The sequence below is a fragment of the Chrysemys picta genome, chromosome 1 (genome assembly GCF_011386835.1).
Source record: "Chrysemys picta bellii isolate R12L10 chromosome 1, ASM1138683v2, whole genome shotgun sequence".
Lineage (NCBI taxonomy): Eukaryota > Metazoa > Chordata > Testudines > Emydidae > Chrysemys > Chrysemys picta.
In genome coordinates this window covers 358,679,910-358,701,076 of record NC_088791.1, presented here as the reverse complement: position 1 = coordinate 358,701,076, position 21,167 = coordinate 358,679,910, and the positions used below count along the sequence as shown (strand labels likewise).

The 21,167-nt window shown below is 48.3% G+C and overlaps 2 protein-coding genes across 9 annotated transcripts in view; one reads left to right on the top strand and one right to left on the bottom strand.

The window, feature by feature from the left end:
• LCMT2 (leucine carboxyl methyltransferase 2) overlaps window positions 1-21,167 on the bottom strand; it is a 517,091-nt gene that overhangs the window by 138,634 nt on the left and 357,290 nt on the right. The gene's annotated exons all lie outside the window — the stretch shown is intronic.
• DCHS1 (dachsous cadherin-related 1) overlaps window positions 1-21,167 on the top strand; it is a 125,529-nt gene that overhangs the window by 21,745 nt on the left and 82,617 nt on the right. The window contains exon 1 of one of the 8 annotated variants that reach the window (XM_065596746.1): window positions 17,037-19,438. The exons of the other annotated variants lie outside the window; for them this stretch is intronic. Coding sequence (XP_065452818.1) covers window positions 19,358-19,438 — 81 coding nt within the window. The 5' untranslated portion in view covers window positions 17,037-19,357. Of the gene's footprint in view, window positions 1-17,036; window positions 19,439-21,167 lie in introns of those variants that run through there. 8 annotated transcript variants of the gene reach the window in all.

Here is a 21,167-nt window from a genome sequence, read left to right as displayed (position 1 = left end):
GAGCCCAGAGCCAGATGTGTGCCAAGCCACAGCGTAACATGTGCACAGCAGAGGCTCAGCTGGGGCAGGGTTCCAGCTGGGCTCCCTGCCTGCAGGCTGGGCCTGCTGGTGACGGGGAGGACAGCCTAGAAAGGCGGAGCCCAGCCTGAGAGGGGCACAGGGTGACATGCCCCCTCCCTGACATGTCCAGTCCCTGCCCCAATTCACCCCCTGCACCAGGGGTTGCAGGGAGGGAAGCGCCAGTTCTAGCACTTGGTTTTTGGGGGTAGGAGTGGCACCAACACTGGGGTTTGGGGAGCTTGGTGTGGTGCTGATGTTTTGGGACTCTCGTGCTCTCCAAATGGGTTTCTGGAAACAAGTAGGCTCCCCAACTGCATCTGACACATTGAGAAAGAGACCCCCGCATACAGTATGCGTGCCTTCCCAGTCCTGGGGTGGAAATGGGCACCCTCCCATCCTGGTGGATCCCCCTTCCTGTCCTTGCTCAGCGCTTTTGGGGGGATAGGGACCCTATGCCCTGCACCCTCTCCCTCCCTGTCTCTGCTCTGCACTGGATGCTTTCCCTGGATTTAGTACAGGTTTTCTTTGTTTCTAATTCTGACAGGATGTAAAACCTGAGCCACATCTCCCCCTGCCTGGCCCCCAGCTGCACTTCCTGCTGCACAGCCCGGGCAGAGATGGACAGGACTGCTCCCCCCATCCTGACACAGAGCTAGGGGTCTGCAAGAATCTCACCCTCTTCCTCCCCAGAAGGCAGCTCCCTCACCAACCTTTAGTTTGCTAGTCAGCTCTGTGCCGGCAGCAGCCACAGCAGTTCATGCTGAAGGACTCTCAAACACCAGCTTCAGCAGGGTCAGGCTGGATAACAGCTTGGATAGGAAACTTCCAGAAATGACACACAAGCTGCATGGTGGGGGCTCTCTAGGGAGTGCTCTTCCCTGGCAGTCAGTGCTGGACCCAGTGCCCCAGCACAGCATTAGGGGGGTTGTGCTGCAGTGCGGGGGCTCAGTCGGGGGCACTCTCCCTTCACAGTCACTGCTGACCCTAGTGCCTCAGAGCATGGGGTTCAAGGGTGGAAACGTCGGCAGTCCCCTGATGCGTGCCTCAGGCACAGATAGACCTATGCTGCCAGATCAGTGTCAGCACTTTGCTCTGAAACCTGAGTCCCAGGTGTGGGATGCTGGGCTCTGCAGAGGGGTCTATTCAGTGCCTCTCTTGGCTGCTCCATTATTCATGTGCTCAGCTCTAACATTGCGGAGGCCTGTCTGGGTGAAAGTGTGTCACAGTGACAGACTTGGCGCTGGCAACTTCAACTCTGCCCCCACCAGGACAGGGAGCTCAGTCACTTCTGAGGTGGAAATAAGCCAAGGAGTCACTCCCCTGTCCCCAGTGGGGGCAGTTTGCTCCGACCAGGCCACTTTCAGCTCCAAGGCCTCACCAACTCTGCATACCCGCACAGAGCCACCCTTTCTGGGAGAGACATGCTTAACTGTACAGCCGCACTGCTCTGCAGGTTGGGACTGGAAAGCAGGAATCATTTACATAATGGAAACTACCAGGGGAACTTGAACTCTCTCTGTTTGGATTTGACCAGGATGCCTGGATTCACATCTTGTTTTGGGATGGTAGGCCTGCACTGGGGCATAAGGACCTGCACTTACTGAGAGGCGAGAATGACCCCTACTGAGCCCATCACCCCCTCTCTGCAGCGCAGTGCACCCTAGATAGGGTTGCCAATTTTGGTTGGATGTATTCCTGGAGATGTCATGATATGACATAATCTTTAATTCCTGGAGGCTCCAGGACAATCCTGGAGAGTTGGCTAGTTACCCCTAGCTCTGCACACCAGCACTTTCTGCCAAGAGAGAGTGCTCCCCTGCTTAGCCGCCACCCTACTGTCTGGTACATATGTCACGGGGTCCCCGGGCGATGCTCTGGAACTGCTCCCTACGAAGCCAGTCAGGACTCTGGGGGAGCCTCCTCTCTGGGAGCAGACTGTCGCCAGGGCAAGAAGCTTCCACAGCTTTGACCTCCCTGGGTCTGACCCCGGAGCATTCAGCCTCCCCTGCCCCTCCGTGCGCTTCCCACAGCGAGTCCTCACAGGTGGGGCTCCTGCGGAAGCCAGAGGGCCCTGCACCCCAGCTCCACAGTCAGACGTGACTCTCGGCCAGCCGGGAAAACAGAAGGTTTATTAGACGACAGGAACACAGTCCAAAATAGAGCTTGTAGGTACAGAAACTGGACCCCTAAGTCAGGTCCATCTTGGGGCCAGGGAGGCCAGACCCCTTTCTTTCCCCAGCCAGCTCCAAACTGAAACTCTCCAGCCCCTCCTCTGGCCTTTGTCTCTTTCCCAGGCCAGGAGGTCACCTGATCTCTTTCAGTTGGCACCTTTGCAGGGGAGGGGCCCAGGCCATCAGTTGCCAGAAGACAGGGTGTCGGCCCTTCTCTGTGCAGACAGCATCGCATTGGTCTCCTAGGGCTCTGCAACAATCACACCCTCTTATCCCACCACCTAGATACTTAAGACATGCATAGGGGAAACTGAGGCACCCACACGGTATTCAGAGAAAACATTATGAACATTCCCACTTTGTCACATCACATTAAATGGATTAAAAGCTGGTTAACTGATAGGTCACAGCATGTAATTGTAAATGGAGAGTCAGCATTGGGTGGTGTGTTTCTAGTAGGGTCCCACAGGGATCGGTTCTTGGCCCTACGCTATTTAACATTTTTGTCAGTGACTCAGATTCATAGATTCCAAGGCCAGAAGAGACCATTGTGATCATCTAGTCTTTATAACACAGGCTGTAGGACTTCCCCAAAATAATTCCTAAAGCAGAGCTTGTAAAAAAACATCCGATCTTGATTTAAAAATTGTGAGAGATGGAGAATCCACCACAACCCTTGGCAAATTGTTCCATTGGTTAATTTCTCTCACCATTAAAAATTTATGCCTTATTTCCAGTCTGAATTTGTCTAGTTTCAGCTAGCCATTGGTTCTTGTTAGACCTTTCTCTGCTAGACTGAAGAGCCCATTATTAAATATTTGTTTCTCTTGTAGATTCTAATAGACTGTGATCTAATCCTTAAATCATTCTTGTGGCTCTTCTCTGAACCCTCTCCAACCTCCTTCTTGAATTGTGAGCACCAGAACTGAACACAGTTTTCCAGCAGGGATAGTATCAGTGCCAAATATAGAGGTAAAATAACCTCAATCCTCTGATTCAAGATTCCTTGTTTATGTATCACAGGATTGCATTAGCTCTTTTGGCCATAGCATCACACTGGGAGCTGAGGTTCAGCTGATTATCTCAGCATCCCCCCCAAATTTTTTTCAGAGACACTGCTTCCTGGAATAGAATCCCCCATCCTGTAAGTATGATCTACATTCTTTGTTCCTAAATATTTACATTTACATTTAGCCTTATTAAAATGCATATTGTTTTCTTGCACCCAGATTACCAAGCAATACACCGCTTTCTATCAGTGACCTCTTCATTATTTCCATCTCCCCCAATTTTGGTGTCATCTGCAAACTTTATCAGTGATGATTTTATGATTTTTTTTCCAGGCCATTGATAAAAATGTTAACTAGTATAGGGCCAAGAACCAATCCTTGTGGGACTTCACTGGAAATACAGCCGCTCACTGATAAGTTTTATCATTTTATATGACTATATCATCTGTTTTTTCCCCAAATAGAGAACAGAAATATTTATTGAACACTTCTGCCTTTTCTGCATTATTATTGATAATTCTACCATTTTCATCTAATAATGAACCAATTCCATTGCTAGGATTCTTTTTGTTCCTAATATTTTTTTTAAAAAACCTCCTTCTTATTGTCCTTAACTCTGCTGGCCATAGCTTTCTCTTTGTGTCCTTTTGCTACCCTTATCAATTTTCTGCAATTTCTAGCTTCTGATTTATATTAATTGTTGGCAACTTCCCTTTCTCCATTCATTTTGTGTGTGTGTGTGTGTGTGTGTGTAATATTTTATAGCAGCCTTCACTTCCCCTCTAAACCAGATTGGTTTTTTAACCAGTATGGCCTTCTTCCTTAATTGAGCATATGGACAGCTCAAAATGACAATGACCCAGCAGAGTCCCTGATATGGAAGATTTTGGACTATATGATGGTCCTGAAACATGTACAGTTGTCATTTAATACCCTTAAAGTCCACCTTGCTGAGATATCTGTATGTCACACCCTGATACGGTCATATGCAGTCTGCTCATACCCTATGGCATCAGAATTCCTCAAGGGCTTCCATCATGCCCTCCAGTCAGAGACCCAACTCCCACTTGGGACCACAATGTTGTCCTTCTAAAACAAACAGAACCCACTGTCTGAGTGCTTGGCATACCAACTTATGGCATTACATCAGCACAGAGAGGCAGTAAGCTCCAAAGCGTTATTGCTCAGACTGCCTCACACAGCTTTACACAGGGACACCCTCTGGCTCTGTCCTGTCCTGTGTGAGATGGGGAACTAGTCCTGCACAGTGTCCAGATGGGGCTGCACCATTGATTGATACAGGGGGCATTAGAATAATCTCTGTATTATTCTCATCCCGTCCTTTTTGCATTCAGACACCTTGTTTTCTGTTTTGCCTGCAGCTGTGCATTAAGCAGAGATCTCCATTGCACTGCCTACAGTGGTACCCTGCTCCCTTCCCTGAGCTCATAGTTAATTTAGGCCCCTGTATGTATATGAGGGGTTTGATACTGTTCCTCCAATGTGAATTGCTTTGCAATTCCCAACATTTAATTTCATTTGCCATGTGGGTGGGTGGGTGGCTGTGGTTTCCCCAAAGGCTAAAAAAGCCAGAAAGCAGGGGTGTGTCTCCATCAGAGACTGGAGACAGACTAGTGTGGCTTCTTCTCATGTCCTTCCACCTCAATCAGGTTTTTTTCCAGTGTCAGGCACACGCGATGTCTGGTCTGGAGCTCTGGTGAGATCTTCTGTGGTGCACGGTTCCTCCAGGAGCTGGCAGACCAACAGATGTTCTATGGTTTGTGTTTCACCACGGTCACATGTGTCTAGGTCTTTGGAATAGCCCCACTTCCGCATATGGATTTTTGGCCTGCCAGCTCTTGTTCAGAGGTGATTTTAAACATCTCCAGGTTGACCAGTCGTTCTCTGTGCCTGTGGGAAGGCATTTGGCAATGTCAGTGTGCCATTTGACATTCTTGTTTTCAGACTGTGTGTGCCACATTTCCAGTCATGCAGCCACTGATGATTCTGTAAGCAGTTCTGTTCCAGTTAGGACGCTTCTCTGTGATTTCAGCCAGCTAACTGCTGCTGAGTGGCCATATAGTGGATGTCTGGTATCGCCAACCTGTTGTAATCATTCTGTTTTGCTTGTGACCACTCTCCTAATATCCAGTGGAGCAATTTTGGCAGGCACATCAAAGCTGTTCACAGTTGTTGATTTTAGAGATCCCATGATGTAGTGGCAGCTGTCATTCAGGACAGGGGCCAGGGCTGCCAGGTGGGTTCTGCCTGACCCAAATGATGCACATTTGTGGCCTATGTGGTGAATCCAGATGTTACAGAATCTGAACTTTTATTTTAAGAGCCGTTCTCTCAGTCTCCTGGTTGGAAGGAACAGTTCTTTACCCTGCAGTAGCTGTGGTTTTTCGAGATGTTGTAGTCGGTGTGGTTCCCAATGTGGGTGCACATGTGCATGGGGCTGGAGTGTTTTTGACTAGCAGGGTCTGTCAAAGCCATATATGTGGCCTGTGCCTCATTCCACTCCTGTAGGAGGACATAAAGAGATTAGTGGCCCTGCCCTGCCCCTACCTCCCAATGATTCTGAGATCAAAAGAAGCTCAAAATAAACCCAAACTCACAGGGTTTGTGATAAAATAGGAGTTGGCAGCATTCTGAAATTGCAAGACACCCCCCCCCCCCATGGGCAATCAGGGCCAAATTCACCCTGTGGAAATGGCAGAAGGACTTAGGGACAAACTCTGAGATGTGGTGGTAGGGAACAGGGTCAGTGGTTAGCTAGTGCCCAGAACCTGATAGGCAGGCACTGCCATCAGCTGTAACTGATACTGTAGCTCCATAATGCGTCTGACCAAGTGGGCATTCACCCATGAAAGCTTATGCCCCAATACATCTGTTAGTCTATAAGGTGCCCCAGGACTCTGTTGCGAGCTCCATAATGTAATGCCAAGATGTGTTAGCCACTGAGATGCCAGGACCTCCTGGGTCCTGCTCAGCTCCTGGCCTGGGGAACCTGGTGGCAGTAAGTTCCACAAGCCAGTTATGCACTGGGGTTAGAAACATTTCCTTTGCCCTGTCAGTGTCAGTGACCCCCCCACTCCTCCATTCCTGGGTGGCGGCTGGGATGACATAGGACGTGCCCCAGTCAGACACTATTCTAGCCAGTATTTTCTCTCCCTCCATCCTATCCCCTCTGGCACTAACTGGCCTGGCCTGGTCACTCACTCCCTGGGTAGGAATCTCTCCAACCTCTGATCATTCTCATCTCTGCTGTCGCCTTTCCCAGATTGGGGGGCGGGGGAGAGGGTGCAATACCAGCGCAGTGCCAGAGGAGGGAAGGGGAGAGTAGACCCAGGGCAGTGTTAGGGGGAGGGGTAAGCAGACCCAGTGCTGTGCTGGAGGTGGGGCAGGTGGGGCAGAGCCAGCTAGGGGGGAGAACGGAGCAGACCCAGTGGGATGCCGGGGTGTGTGGGGGGAGCAGACTCAGCATGGTACCAGGGGAAGAGAGGGGAGCAGACCCAGAGCGGTGCAGGGGAGGATAGAGGGAGCAGACCCAGAGGGGTGCTGGGGGTGTGCCATTGAGGGTGCACTGGGGACAGGGGAATACTCTGTACATATTACACCAGAGGGAATTCCAAGGGGCTTGGTACCTTGGCCTGCTGGGACTCAGCTATGTCAGGGCACCTGCTAGATGGTAGGGGCAGGAGTGGGGGAGGGGGCTGTGCCACGTGAGCTGTCACCCTGATCCAGGGCCGTGCCTGCTGGAATGCGGGAATCTGAGGCTCGCCCAGCTAATCCCGGGTCCCTCTCCCTGTGCAGGATTAATGGGGATTAGGGGGCTCTGCTGCTGGAGCCCCTCCCAAATGCTTCGCATTCCCCCAGCCTGGCCCCATGGCCACCAGGAAGGATCCTGCTTTGCGACGACTTTTCAGGGAGAGCTGTGCCTGGAGCAAGTTTGGGGGAAGTGCCCAAGGAAGAATTGGGCAGGGGCTTGGAGAGTGCAGAGGAGCCTTTTCCCTAGAGATGCTGCTGCACCACCTCCCAGCCCTTAGCAGCTACTGTCAAGCCCTGAGCCACTTGTGAGCACACAGCTAGTGTGAGCCCTGTGCAAGGGACCTTTGGCAGGAGAGTGGAGGAGGCTAGATGTGTTTGTCCCGACAGTCCTGCCCTGGCCCCCATGCTTCTCCCCTCCCCCTGCTCCAGTCTGTCTCCTTCCCTCACTCTTGATCCTGCTGGAGCTGCCCCCCTGCCCTCATCCTCCCATCCCTCCATTTAGGCTCTGCTGCACCAGGGTGGCCTCCCCCCTGCACCCTTAGTTAGAGGCCCCAGCATGTGGGGGGTTGGGGGGGCTGCATCTGCAGGAGGCTTTCATCAGGGCAGGCTCCAGGCACCAGCCGAGCAAGCTCGTGCTTGGGGCAGCAGATTCCAAGGGGCGGCATTCCGTCTAATCTTTTTTTTTTTTTTTTTTTTTGCACTTCACCGCTTTGGCCGCCCCTGCAGGTTTTTTCTTTTTGGTTTGCTGCTCCCGCCGCCCTGTAGGGGGCAGAGGAGGGGAGCGCCCTGTAGCAAGCCCAGCAGGGCAGCCCGCGTCCTTCCCTGCCTGCCGACCGGAGCGGCGCGGCGCAGAGCCCTCCCGGCAGGCGGCGCAGCGAGAGGGGCCACGTGGCAAGCGCCCCGCATAAGGAAGCCCTGGCCGCCCCCTTCTCTCTCCCCCTGCCCCCCGCTAGCCGGGGTGCGCACTCCGCTGCCTGGGGTCTGCAGGGCCAGGAGTTCCCCTGCACCCCACGCTCCTGCCGCCCCGCAGGTATTTTTTTTGTTTGTTTTTTCTTTCTTTCGCAGCTCCTGCAGGCCGGCCAGTTTGCCCCCCCCCTTTGCCGCTCTGGCCAGGGGCAGGTTGTTTCCCGCCCCCCCTTTGCCGCTCCAGCTGGCGGGCCACTTTGTTTCCCCCCCCTTTGCTGCTCCGGCTGGGGGCAGGTTTGTTTCCCGCCCCCCCCCCCCCGCCCATTTGCTGCTCCAGCCAGCCATTTTTTTCTCCCCCGCCCCTTTTGCCGCTGCAGCCGGCCGGTTTGTTCTCTCCCTCCCGCCGCTCCGGCCGGGGGCAGGTTTGTTTCCCGTTTTGCTGCTCCGGCCAGCTGGTTTGTCCTCCCCCCTTCGCCGCTCCGGCCGGCCAGTTTGTTGTCTAACTCCCCCCGCCCACCCCCGGCCGGGGGCAGATTTGTTTCCCACGCCCCCCGCCCCCCCCTTTGCTGCTCCGGCCGGCCGGTTTGTCTCCCCCTCCTTTGCTGCTCCGGCCAGCTGGTTTGTTCTCCCCCTCCCTTTCGCTGCTCCGGCCTGCTGGTTTGTTCTCTTCCCTCCCGCCCCCTTTTGCCGCTCCGGCCGGGGGCAGGTTTGTTTTCCTCCTACCCTCCCCCCCCCCTCGGGCGTTTTTTGCTTGGGGTGGCAAAAAAGCCAGAGCCGGCCCTGGTTCTCATTGTCCTGCCTTAAGGGGCAGAGATGGGGCCACTAACTGGTGGAGACCCCAGCAGCCCCCAGGTCCTGCCCTCCAAGTTCCAGCAACACCTGTGCAGTGATTTTACTATGCACCCCGCCACGCCTTTTAACCCTCACTGTTAAAAGTTTGTGCCTTATTTCCAATCTGCATTTGTCTAACTTCAACTTCCAGCCATTGGATCGTGTTAGGCCTTTGACTGCTAGATTAGATTAGATGCTTTTGTGCCTTGTGACACATGAAGCAACCCAGTGTTTCCACCTCTGTCTGGTTAATGCCAAATTTCTTTCTCTATTATAGTCGGTTTCCAAGACGACATCTTTTTCAATGGTTTTTGTGACATTTTGGGGTCCTCGCAGACCAATAAGGGGTTCTGTCACTGCCTGGCCTGTAACTTAGGGCCTTTGTGCTGTGCCGCTATGTTTCAATTCCTTGACACCCGCAGCCTGCCCACAAACACAAGGTCTCACCCTGGCTCTTACGAGCCTAGTTACTCTTTGCAGGGTGACACAAACAACCCTTTCAGTCCCGGGTCTCGCCTAATACATCCTCCCTGAGTTCTTAATTACTAGACATTTGGGCTGAAGGCACAACAGAAACCTGCTTGGGATAAAAATAAACAAAAGTTCATTTAATAGAAAAAACACAGATTGAAAGAAGAAATAGTAAAGGGAAAGCAAAGATATATAAGTTACACAGAAAATAACATAAAGATACAACCTCAGGCTTTACATTTTCATATTAGATAAAATTATTTTTCTAATAAGAGTTACCTATTGCCTTAAAACAATTTCCCAGTTTACCCCTTAGCTATAGGAGAGGAGGAAGCTAGCACATGCCTAAGAGTGATCCACACTCGTCGTGTCTCAGGTGCTTGGGGGAAACCCATCAAAAAGATCATTGCAAGATCTGCTACGAGTTCCGCCCGAGAACATGTAAAGAACGGGAACAGCGGCTGAAGGTGATCCTCATGGAGGCAGCCTTGCGCCCCCATTCCGACCTGGGCTTGAGAGACCCAACCCTTACGGTGGCGTCCTCGACGTGGAGCGCCCCGGCGCTGTTGGCGCCGAGGAAGGCTCCTCCGGGGACACTTGGCATCGACACGGCTCCTCACGGGGCCCATCTGATAGTAGGCACCACTCCCACTCGCCGGTGCCTCCAAAAGAAGAAAAAGCCGGACGACCGTTCTCCTCCGGCTATGCCTCAAGAAGTGTGACCCCAGGCGGGCCACTCCTCGGCCTCTCCTTCTGGGGCCGTGTCGACTCCTGTCCAGGTGAGGCAGTCGAGTCTGGCCCCACCTTGATCTCCAGCGCCTACGCAGCAGCATCAGCTCCTGTCCATGCCGGAAGCTTACCAGGCCGCCAGAGATCTCCTCCACCTGACGGCACCGTTCTTGTCTGCCAGGTAGGAACCCTCAGCACTGGAGCCCCGTCCTCCGGTGCATTCCAAGGGAAAGCCGGCTGTGATGTCGAGGCGCTCCCCTTCGCCTTGTCCATCGGCACCTACGCGCTCCGACAGAGCCTTCCTGCTCCCCAAGCTCTCGACGTTCGAGGCACCGAGGATTGGCTCCTCCGTGGTCTTCAGTGTCTGAGACCTTGGAGTCGGAGCCCAACTCCTATCGCTCAAGTAGGAGCAGAAACCGTAGAGCGAGGTCGGGCAGAGATGGAAGGGAGCATCAGGCGTGGCCTCCTCAGTGGCATAATCAGCCTCAGTGGCCCTTCTGGACTCCCTGGGCTTATCACCACGGCCAGGGAGGAACCCAGGGCCCACGCCCAGCGACGTCTTCAGTTGCTCCCGCCACTTTCATTCCACCTTCCGCTGTGCATCCACCCCCGGCACCTACGGTCCCGACACCTTTCCCTACGGCACCGTCATCGACTCCAGCACTGTGCCTGGCTCCAACTTCGGCACGGCCTTCACAACAGCGACACACCCGTCTCCCACACCTGCACCGTTGTTGACATCGACCTCGATGCAGGCACCTACAGCCCAGGTGCTGATATCAGCACCTGGCCCCCCGACCCCAACGGCTCCTGTGTACAGGTCTTTGTCACAGTAGCAGACAGGATGAAGGGCCAGCCTGTTTCGACACAGCGCATTTCATCATGGATTGTGGCCTGCATTACCAAGTGCTATAATCTAGCAGGGATCCCAGCGCCCCCGATAACACCGCACTCTACAAGGGCGCAAGCTTCATCATCAGCTTTCCTGGCTTAAGTCCCCACCCAGGAAATTTGCAGGGCAGCGACATGGTCATCAATACACACTTTTGCTGCACACTATGCAGTTACTAAGCAGGCCAGAAATGATGTGGCCTTTGGTAGAGCAGTACTCCAGTCAGTGAACAGTTCTGACCCCACCTCCTAAATTTGCTTCAGAGTCACCTGATTGGAATCGACATGAACAAGCACTCAAAAAAGAAAAAACGGTTACTGACCTTCTCGTAACTGTTGTTCTTCGAGATGTGTTATTCATGTGCATTCCAATACCCACCCTCCTACACCTTTATCGGAGTAGCCGGCAAGAAGGAACTAAAGGGGTGGCAGGTCGGCAGGGCTCTATATTAAGCACCATGAGGGTGCGACTCCAGGGAGCGCCCAGGCCGACCCAACGGATGCTGCTAAGGGAAAAATCTTCCAGACATCATGCACGCGCGCTCACACACCTGATTGGAATGGACATGAACAACACATCGTTGAGCATTGGCCTGCTAAACTCAGGGTTGTGAGTTCAATCCTTGAGGAGGCAATTTAGGGATCTGGGGCAAAAATCTGTCTGGGGATTGGTCCTGCTTTGAGCAGGGGGTTGGACTAGATGATCTTCTGAGGTCCCTTCCAACCCTGATATTCTATTAAAACAAAAAACAAAACAAAAACAGTTACGAGAAGGTGAGCAACCATTTTTTGCCTACTGCTATGAAGGACTGTGAATGTGTTTAAATGTTCTCCCTTTGGGATGTCTGCACCCTAATTGTCACAGTTTCTTACATTCTTTGTTGTCCTCCTCTTTTCTGTCTTCCACCAAGTTGTATCCAGTCAAGAGCTTGTCTAGGAATGTCTTTTTTTACACCTGTACAACATGCCCAAACCAGTTCAGCCTTCTCTCTTGAATCATTGCCTCTAAAGTATTTTGACCAGTCCTTAGCAACACTTATTTTTTCCACCAGTGGACATGAAATGTTCTCTGCAAACATCTCTGATTAAATGTGTTAAATTTCCTGTTGCAGGCTTCTAGCATTTGCCAAGTTTCAGAAACATGCTACAATGTGGGTATCACAATAACATTGTAGAACTTCCGTGGTTCATGTGTGAACCCCCTTATTTTTCCAGATATTTGCCAGTCTTGAAAAAGTCCCACTTGCCTTCCCAATTCTTGCTTTCATCTCCTTATGGAATTGGCCATCAGCACTGACTGTGCTTCCAAGCTGTATTGTTATCCGTGGTTTCTGAACCCAAAGCCATTGGTAACTTTTACTCTTGGCGAGGAGATGGCAGGAAATAAATCAATGGGGACACAGCTGTCCGATTGATAGATGGTTGGCATAAGCAGTATAATACTAGAGTGCTTTCACTTAACACTTTACTTTATTTAGTCTCAAGTACTTACATCTGCAACAAGTTAATTAAACACCCCAAATTACCCTCAGATTAATATTTACCCAGGGTTTTGAGGAGGTCTCGAGTGAATAACTGTAAATGTGCAGTGGCTAACTTTCCATCTGCAGGGGAACTTGAGAGGTGTCAAAGCCTTCAAGTGTCCACCAATCTCAGATTTCTTCCTCTTTTTATATCCAATTTGTTAGTATTACACAGCTTGTTCATCAAAAAACAACAACTGCTGAGCAGAAGCTAAGTTAAGTGTGAAGTTTCCCAACCTGTAGTTTTCCAGCCTGTCAGGCAGGGAATTTTCTATCAGTTAACGAGCTGTATTTCACATAGCAATATTTAACTATTGCCAGACTTCCTATCTTGCAAAACCGCATGCTTCGGCAAAAGCTCAAGTCAGGAGGGCACAGGGTCATGTTTACTCCTTGTGGTCACTCACTTCCCCTCCCCTCCTGGTCTGTTAGTTGTGCTAAGGCTTCAGAAATGGCCTTTCTAGCTCCTTTCAGTGATGAGCATGTCACAGAGTGCACAGGCTGGGTGCTCTGGAACCGCTCTGAAAGAAGCAGTGTGAGATAAAAAGGCATCTTTTAAAAAGTGGAAGTCAGATCCTAGTGAGGTAAATAGAAAGGAGCATAAACACTGCCAAATTAAGTGTAAAAATGTAATAAGAAAAGCCAAAAAGGAGTTTGAAGAACAGCTAGCCAAAAACTCAAAAGGTAATAACAAAATGTTTTTAAGTACATCAGAAGCAGGAAGCCTGCTAAACAACCAGTGGGGCCCCTGGATGATCGAGATACAAAAGGAGCACTTAAAGACGATAAAGTAATTGCAGAGAAACTAAATGAATTCTTTGCTTCAGTCTTCACGGCTGAGGATGTTAGGGAGATTCCCAAACCTGAGCCGGCTTTTGTAGGTGATAAATCTGAGGAATTGTCACAAATTGAGGTGTCGCTAGAGGAGGTTTTTGAATTAACTGATAAACTTAACAGTAACAAGTCACTGGGACCAGATGGCATTCACCCAAGAGTTCTGAAAGAACTCAAATGTGAAATTGCGGAACTACTAACCATAGTTTGTAACCTGTCCTTTAAATCGGCTTCTGTACCCAATGACTGGAAGATAGCTAATGTAATGCCAATATTTAAAAAGGGCTCTAGAGGTGATCCCGGCAATTACAGACCGGTAAGTTTAAAGTCAGTACCGGGCAAATTAGTTGAAACAATAGTAAAGAATAAAATTGTCAGACACATAGAAGAACATAACTTGTTGGGCAAAAGTCAACATGGTTTCTGTAAAGGGAAATCGTGTCTTACCAATCTATTAGCGTTCTTTGAAGGGGTCAACAAACATGTGGACAAGGGGGATCTAGTGGACATAGTGTACTTAGATTTCCAGAAAGCCTTTGACAAGGTTCCTCACCAAAGGTTCTCACATAAATTAATTTGTCATGGGATAAGAGGGAAGATCCTTTCATGGATTGAGAACTGGTTAAAAGACAGGGTACAAAGGGTAGGAATAAATGGTAAATTTTCAGAATGGAGAGGGGTAACTTGTGGTGTTCCCCAAGGGTCAGTCCTAGGACCAATCCTATTCAACTTATTCATAAATGATCTGGAGAAAGGGGTAAACAGTGAGGTGGCAAAGTTTGCAGATGATACTAAACTGCCCAAGATAGTTAAGACCAAAGCAGACTATGAAGAACTTCAAAAAAGATCTCACAAAACTAAGTGATTGGGCAGCAAAATGGCAAATGAAATTTAATGTGGATAAATGTAAAGTAATGCACATTGGGAAAAATAACCCCAACTATACATACAATATGATAGGGGCTAATTTAGCTACAACTAATCAGGAAAAAGATCTTGGAATCATCGTGGATTGTTCTCTGAAGATGTCCATGCAGTGTGCGGCGGCAGTCAAAAAAGCAAGCAGGCTGTTAGGGATCATTAAAAAGGGGATAGAGAATAAGATAGAGAATATCTTATTGCCCTTATATAAATCCATAGTACGCCCACATCATGAATACTGCATACAGATGTGGTCTCCTCATCTCAAAAAAGCTATACTGGTATTAGAAAAGGTTCAGAGAAGGGCAACTAAAATGATTAGGGGTTTGGAATGGGTCCCATATGAGGAGAGATTAAAGAGGCTAGGACTTTTCAGCTTGGAAAAGAGGAGACTAAGGGGGTATATGATAGAGGCATATAAAATCATGAGTGATGTGGAGAAAGTGAATAAGGAAAAGTTATTTACTTGTTCCCATAACACTGCTCTACAGCCAAAATGCATCTGAAATAAATGTAGTCAAACTTTACTAATTCTGGGTCACTGAGAACGAAAATGATGCTTAAAATTGTTGATTGGCTCTAGTTTTCAAGATATGCTATTGGGTCAGTATATACGACCCTTGACTTGGGAATGGCGGAGGATAAGTGATTTATAAAGGGAAGGGATCTCCATTTAAACCAGAAATGACTAAAATACATCTTTGACTGGATCTATGAATAAATCTATGACTGGGTTTGGACAGTACTTGCTTTTTAGGCAAAACAATGAATGATGCAGTCTGAAGCTGGTATTGCGTCATACATTATATGAATTGCATCATGTTATTCCTAGAAGTCATGTCTGATGCAATCATAGTGAAGCTTACATCACTCTGCTGAACAAATTGCCCTATATCAGCTCTAGAAATCATACAGTGTCATGCTCTCTTATTTGTCAGTGTTTGATTTTGCAAAGGGACACATTTCTGTTTAGCCAAAGTGAGCAGAGATGCCTCGTACTTGTGTGAACAGTGCAGATAACTTCTGCTATGTTTGTGGTGAAGTGACTTTTGCATCACAAAAGCACAGTATAACCACTATGGTTAAGAAAGCCTATCACCTTTATTTTGGCTGCAAAATTGGAGATCAGGACAAGAGGTAGGCCCCACACATATGCTGCAACACTTGTGTAACAAATCTTCGCCAGTGGTTGAACAGGAAAAGGAAATTTATGCCTTTTGCAGTGCCAATGATTTGGAGAGGGCCAACAGATCATCCCAGCAATTGTTACTTCTGCATGGTGCCTCCAGTTGGGAAAGGTGTGTCAAAGAAGAAAAAGTGGATTGTGCATTATCGAAACATTCCATCAGCTATACGCCCAGTACCCCACGGAGAAGGACTGCCGGTTCCTGATGCACCAGAATCATTCTCACTTGAGTCAGACGAGGAAGAGGAAGAGGATGAAACTTCTGGTCCTGAACCATCAATGTCACAGGACCCACATTTTCTCCCATCCTCCTCCTCTGAACCACACCTCATAACACAAGGTGAACTGAATGACCTTGTCAGGGATTTGGAACTACCCAAGAGTAAGGCAGAGCTGTTGGGCTCCAGACTACAGCAGTGGAATCTCCTGGCAGGTGATGTTAGGGTTTCCATGTTCCGTGACCGTCAAAAGGATCTTGTCCCATTCTTCTTCATGGAAGGTGATCTTGTAGCCTGCAACAACATCGATGGTGTGATGGCAGCCCTCAACATCGTTCACGATCCAGATGAGTGGAGACTGTTCATTGATTCATCGAAGACGAGTCTTAAAGCTGTTTTACTGCATAATGGCAATATTTTGCCATCAATTCCAGTTGGTCATGCAATACATATGAAGGAAACCTATGACAACATGAAACAACTTTTGAGGTGCATAAACTATGACCAACATCAGTGGCAGCTTTGTGGCTATTTGAAGGTTGTTGCTCTCTTGCTTGGTCTGCAGACTGGATACACAAAGTACTGCTGTTTTCTCTGCGAATGGGATAGTCGTGCAAGAGATTCCCACTACATCAAGAAAGATTGGCCACTCCGACAGTCATTGGAGCCTGGGAGGAAAAGTGTTCAGCATCCACCACTTGTTGAATCAAGGAAGATTTTGTTACCACCCTTACACATTAAGCTGGGTCTGATGAAGAACTTTGTCAAGGCCATTGACAAAACACAAGCAGCTTTCAAGTACCTCCGTGGAAAATTTCCAAGGTTAAGTGAAGCTAAGATAAAGGAAGGTGTCTTTGTTGGTTCTCAGATTCGTGAACTTCTTCGAGATGATGCATTTGACCATGCACTGCGTGGCACGGAAAAGAGGGCATGGAAAGCCTTCCAGTTAGTGGCAAATAAATTTTCTCAGAAACAACAAGGCAGACAACTACAGGTTGTTGGTGGAAAACCTCCTCAAGGCATACAAAAGCCTTGGTTGCAACATGTCACTAAAGATACATTTTTTGCACTCTCATCTAGATTTTTTTCCACCGAACTGCGGAGCAGTGAGCGACGAGCACGGCGAGCGATTTCACCAGGACATTGCAACAATGGAGAAACGCTATCAGGGCAAATGGAGCCCATCAATGCTTGCAGACTATTGCTGGACAGTGACAAGAGATGCTCCATTTAATGAATACAAGAGACAAGCCAAGAAGCGCCGAGTAGACACTGAATAGACTAAACTATGTACATAATAGTTTTTTGCCTTTTGTTTCATAATAAATTTTATTTATATAACCCTTTTGCTGATTTTTAAAGTGTTACATAAACAGGACAGGTGAAATATTATCATGTAAAGCAACCATAAACACATGAAAAGACCTAGGTTTACAATTTATGATTAAAACTCTACTATCTACACAATATACATAGACATAAAATGTAAAAACTTAAATATCTTAGAAACAGTAGCCAATCAGTTGTTTTAATTGTCATATTTGAATTCAGCACATCAAAATACATAATAAATAGCACATTTTATCTCTGAAGCAGACGACTTCTCAAAAATTGTAGACCAGTGTAATATAAGAATTAGGGGCCACCAAATGAAATTAATGATCAGCAGGTTTAAAACAAATAAAAGGCAGTTCTTTTTCACACAGCGCACAGTCAACTTGTGGTGATGGATGGCAGGAGAGAGATCACCTGTTAAGTTCACTCCCTCTGGGGCACCTGTCATTGGCCACTGTCAGTAGACAGGATACTGGGCTGGATGGACCTTTGGTCTGACCCAGTACGGCCATTCTTATGTTATGTTAAGTCAGACAGGACCCTCTGTAGTGTGACTCCCCTCCCAGGGCACATTCTCACTAGGCAAAGCTCCTTGGCTTCAGTGCCTCCTTGGGTCTGACCTTGGACTGTTCAGCACCACTGTTCCACGCCGTGAGCTCCCCATAGTGAGTCAACCCGAATAGGACATCTGGTGAAGCCTTACACCCCCCCAAAAGGGTCATGTACCCCCAGCTTCATAGTCAACAGGGACACTCAGCCAGCGAGGTAAAACAGAATGGTTGATTAGTTGTCTAGAACACAGCATAGAACAGATCGTGTTAGCACAGAAATCAGGAAGTTACAACAAAGTCCATCTTTGGGGGGATCCAGAGCCCTGGGCTCTCCCCCCAAGTTCCAACCAGGAGACTGACCAGCTTCCAGCAGCCCAGCTTCAGTCACGCACAGCTGCTCCTCTCCTTCCTTTGTCTCTTTTCTGAGCAAACAGATCACCTAACCTCCATCTCTCACTTTGTTCTCCAACACCTCTAGTTGATTCTTGCAGAGAATGGGCCCTGGCCATCAGTTGCCAGGCTACAGAGTGTCAGCCATATCACACACCCTTGTCCCACCACTTAGATACTTGAATAACACATAGGGGAAACCGAGGCACACATGCAGTATTCAGACAAAACATTAAGAACATTCCCACTTTGTCCCAGCATAACAATTGGTATTCCAGGTGTGGGCAGTGTTCCAGATATGTTACTGGGCTCTGAGCACCCAAAAATCTCCCCCACCTACAATATGGCATGGTTAATGAGTTTGTAGTCTTCACCAAGTTTTTCAATGATCATGACTTTCATTTTCTTTTGGAAAAAGAACAGGAGTACTTGTGGCACCTTAGAGACTAACAAATTTATTAGAGCATAAGCTTTCATGGGCTAACACGGCTGCTACCCTGAAACCTGTCATTTTCTTTTGGCTGATTTTGAATCCTACTTTGGCATCCTCACATTTGACATTGATAGTAGTCTTTTTCATGGCATCGCCATCTGCATCCAACAGAACAATGTCATCTGCAAAGTCAGATATTTCCTCTACTCCACATAACTCTTGTATCTTCCTTTGATGTTGTTCTTCACATCATGTGATCTACCACAGTGCAGAAAAGAAGAAGTGATAAGATGCAACCTGGCTCCACTTCAGTGATATCAAACTAATCCATATCTCCACTTACTATCCTTACACAGCATTTTGAAACTTTCTATAACATCTTGACCAGTGGCGCTATCTTTCTAGAAAGCCCATATTATTGCAAGAACTTCCACGATTCTCTATGAATGCTGTGGAAAGCTTTTGTGAAATTTCTGAAGTTCAAGACTAATCTTCTTTGGTAGGTGTGCCGTTTCTTAGTCAATCATCTCCAGGTAAAGATGTGATTTACACACAATCTTTTCAGTCTAAATCCTGCTAGCATATTACAGTTTTTCACCCATAACCAGTTTGATTTGGTTCAATAGTATACTAGAGAACACTTCCCCAGATGCTAGAATCTTTTGTTCCCCATGTAGGTAAGGTGATATTCCCTTGTTTATACAGCCAAAGTTCATCCTAGCCCTTTCGGCCATAGCATTGCACTGGGAACTTGTGGTTACTGATTATCCACCAGCACCCCCAAATGTTTTTCAGAGTCAGTGCTACCCAGCATAACATCCCCCATCCTGTAAGTATGGCCTGCATTCCTTGTTGCTAGATGTATGACCTTATATTTGTCTGTATTAAAAAACATATTGTTTGCCTGCCCTCAGGTTACCAGGTGATCCAGATTGCTCTTTATCAGTGACCAGTCCTCTTCATTATTTACCACTCCCCCAATCTTTGTATCATCTGCTGCAAATGTAACAATAATGACTAAGCTTTCTTCCATTTTTCTGAGAAAAATGTTAAATAGCATCGGGCCAAGAACCTTCGGGACCCCACTAGAAACCCACACACTCTATGAGAATGGGAATAAACTGGCATGAATACGTTTAGGCTGGAAATTAGAAGAAGGTTTCTAACCATCAGAGGAAGACAGTTCTGGAACAACCTCCCAATACAGGTAGCGGGGGCAAACAACCCAGCTAATTTTAAAATACATTTTAAAATTTGATAAATTTATGAACAGGATTATATGATGAAGTTACCTGTGACAGCAGGACTCTGGACACAGCGATCCAGTCCTGTGTGCTATGATTGCTCATTTAGATAGCAGTTAATCCACTGGATGTATGCCAGGCTGTATTGTGCTGGAAGGGCACAAGGCGGTGGTAGTGGGGAAGGGGATATGTTTGAGGGGCACCTGTGAGGTGTAGGAATGAGGGGACTTTGTGGGCATACTGCACCACCTCTTGGCTAGCAGCTCTGCTCTCCACCTGGTCATCCCTGGCCCCAGTAGGGCTGGAGTGGCTGTGCAGAGGGAAAGTAGTAACCAAGGGGCTGTGAGGGGTACATTTATCATCTGGAGACCCAAGGGGGAGGGGAGGCACACTGCAGACGCTCTACTCCCCTTTGGGGGCTAACGGGGAAGGGATTCTGCACAAACCTGAGACCATCCCATGGAAATGACACTGGAGCTCTGAGACGTATGAACTGACCCATTCTCTTCCTCATTCCCTCACAGTCTATCCCAGTTTCTGTTGTGGACTACCAACAAGCTCTCTATGCATGTGCTCAAATGACTCCAAATTTGCACCACAAGCTCTACTCCAGCCCCTGATATGGCAACACAGTTTTAAAGCAATTTACATCTATATTTTGAAAATTGTAAGCAGCTCATTTTGGAGGAGGGGCTGTATATCTGAAACTGTTGATGAAATGGCCAGTTTGCACCACAAAGTCTGCCTTCATGCTGCAGCGTACCAGTTGTCAAGACAACCTCCCTGTGCATGTGGGTTTCAGAGCATTTTGAATATTAACAATTAAAACCCTAACATTGATATCACATAATTTTCTAAGGGCTGCTCTATGTCAGGAACCCCTTGGTAAACAGCCCCAAATTCGGCTCAGTGACCCACCCTGGAGCCCCACTGAGGCAGGGCACTTTTCAAGCAGTCTGAGTCAGCATGTGGATTTTACAGCACTTAGAAAAATTGGCTGTTAACAGTAAGCAGCTCTCAACATTTGCTATTATGGTGCTACTCCCCCACTCTAACAAGCAGGTGAATATTGAGTAGGGGTAGGTAGGAGGTATGACCTCTGCAGGTGTCATGAGTGAGACAGTTACTGAATACTGTGTCCTGTTTTGGGCTTCAGAAAAGAGGTACAAGAATGAGCAGCGGAAGTCTGGAAACCCTGCCTTATAGTGAAAGACTAAAGAAGCTCAGTCTGTTTAGAGGTGACTTGATCACAGTACAAATACATGCATGGGGAAGATATTTCTGAGAGCAGGCAGCTCTTTGATCTCCCATACAAAGGCAGAACAAGACAAATGCAGACTGGAAATCAGCTAAAGGTTTTCATCAGTGAGGGTAATTAACCTTAGACAGCATGGTGGATTCTCCATCACTTAAAACCAGTAAATGGCTAGTGGATAGTTTTGCTAAAAGACTTGTTCTGGCTCAGCCAGGCATTCTGGGCTGGATGCAGGAGTCACTGGGTGGGATTCTCCAGCTGGGTGACGCAGGCGCTCAGACTGGCTCATACTGTGCCTCACTTTTGTCCCCACTAAAGCAGCTGGACCCAACACCCTCTGCCCTACACATCAGCCTGCTGTGTGATCTCCCCAAATCCAACTGGCCATGCCACGCCTTCTCACAGCCTGCTGTGCTCTGCTTTGCCCACTCGTCTCC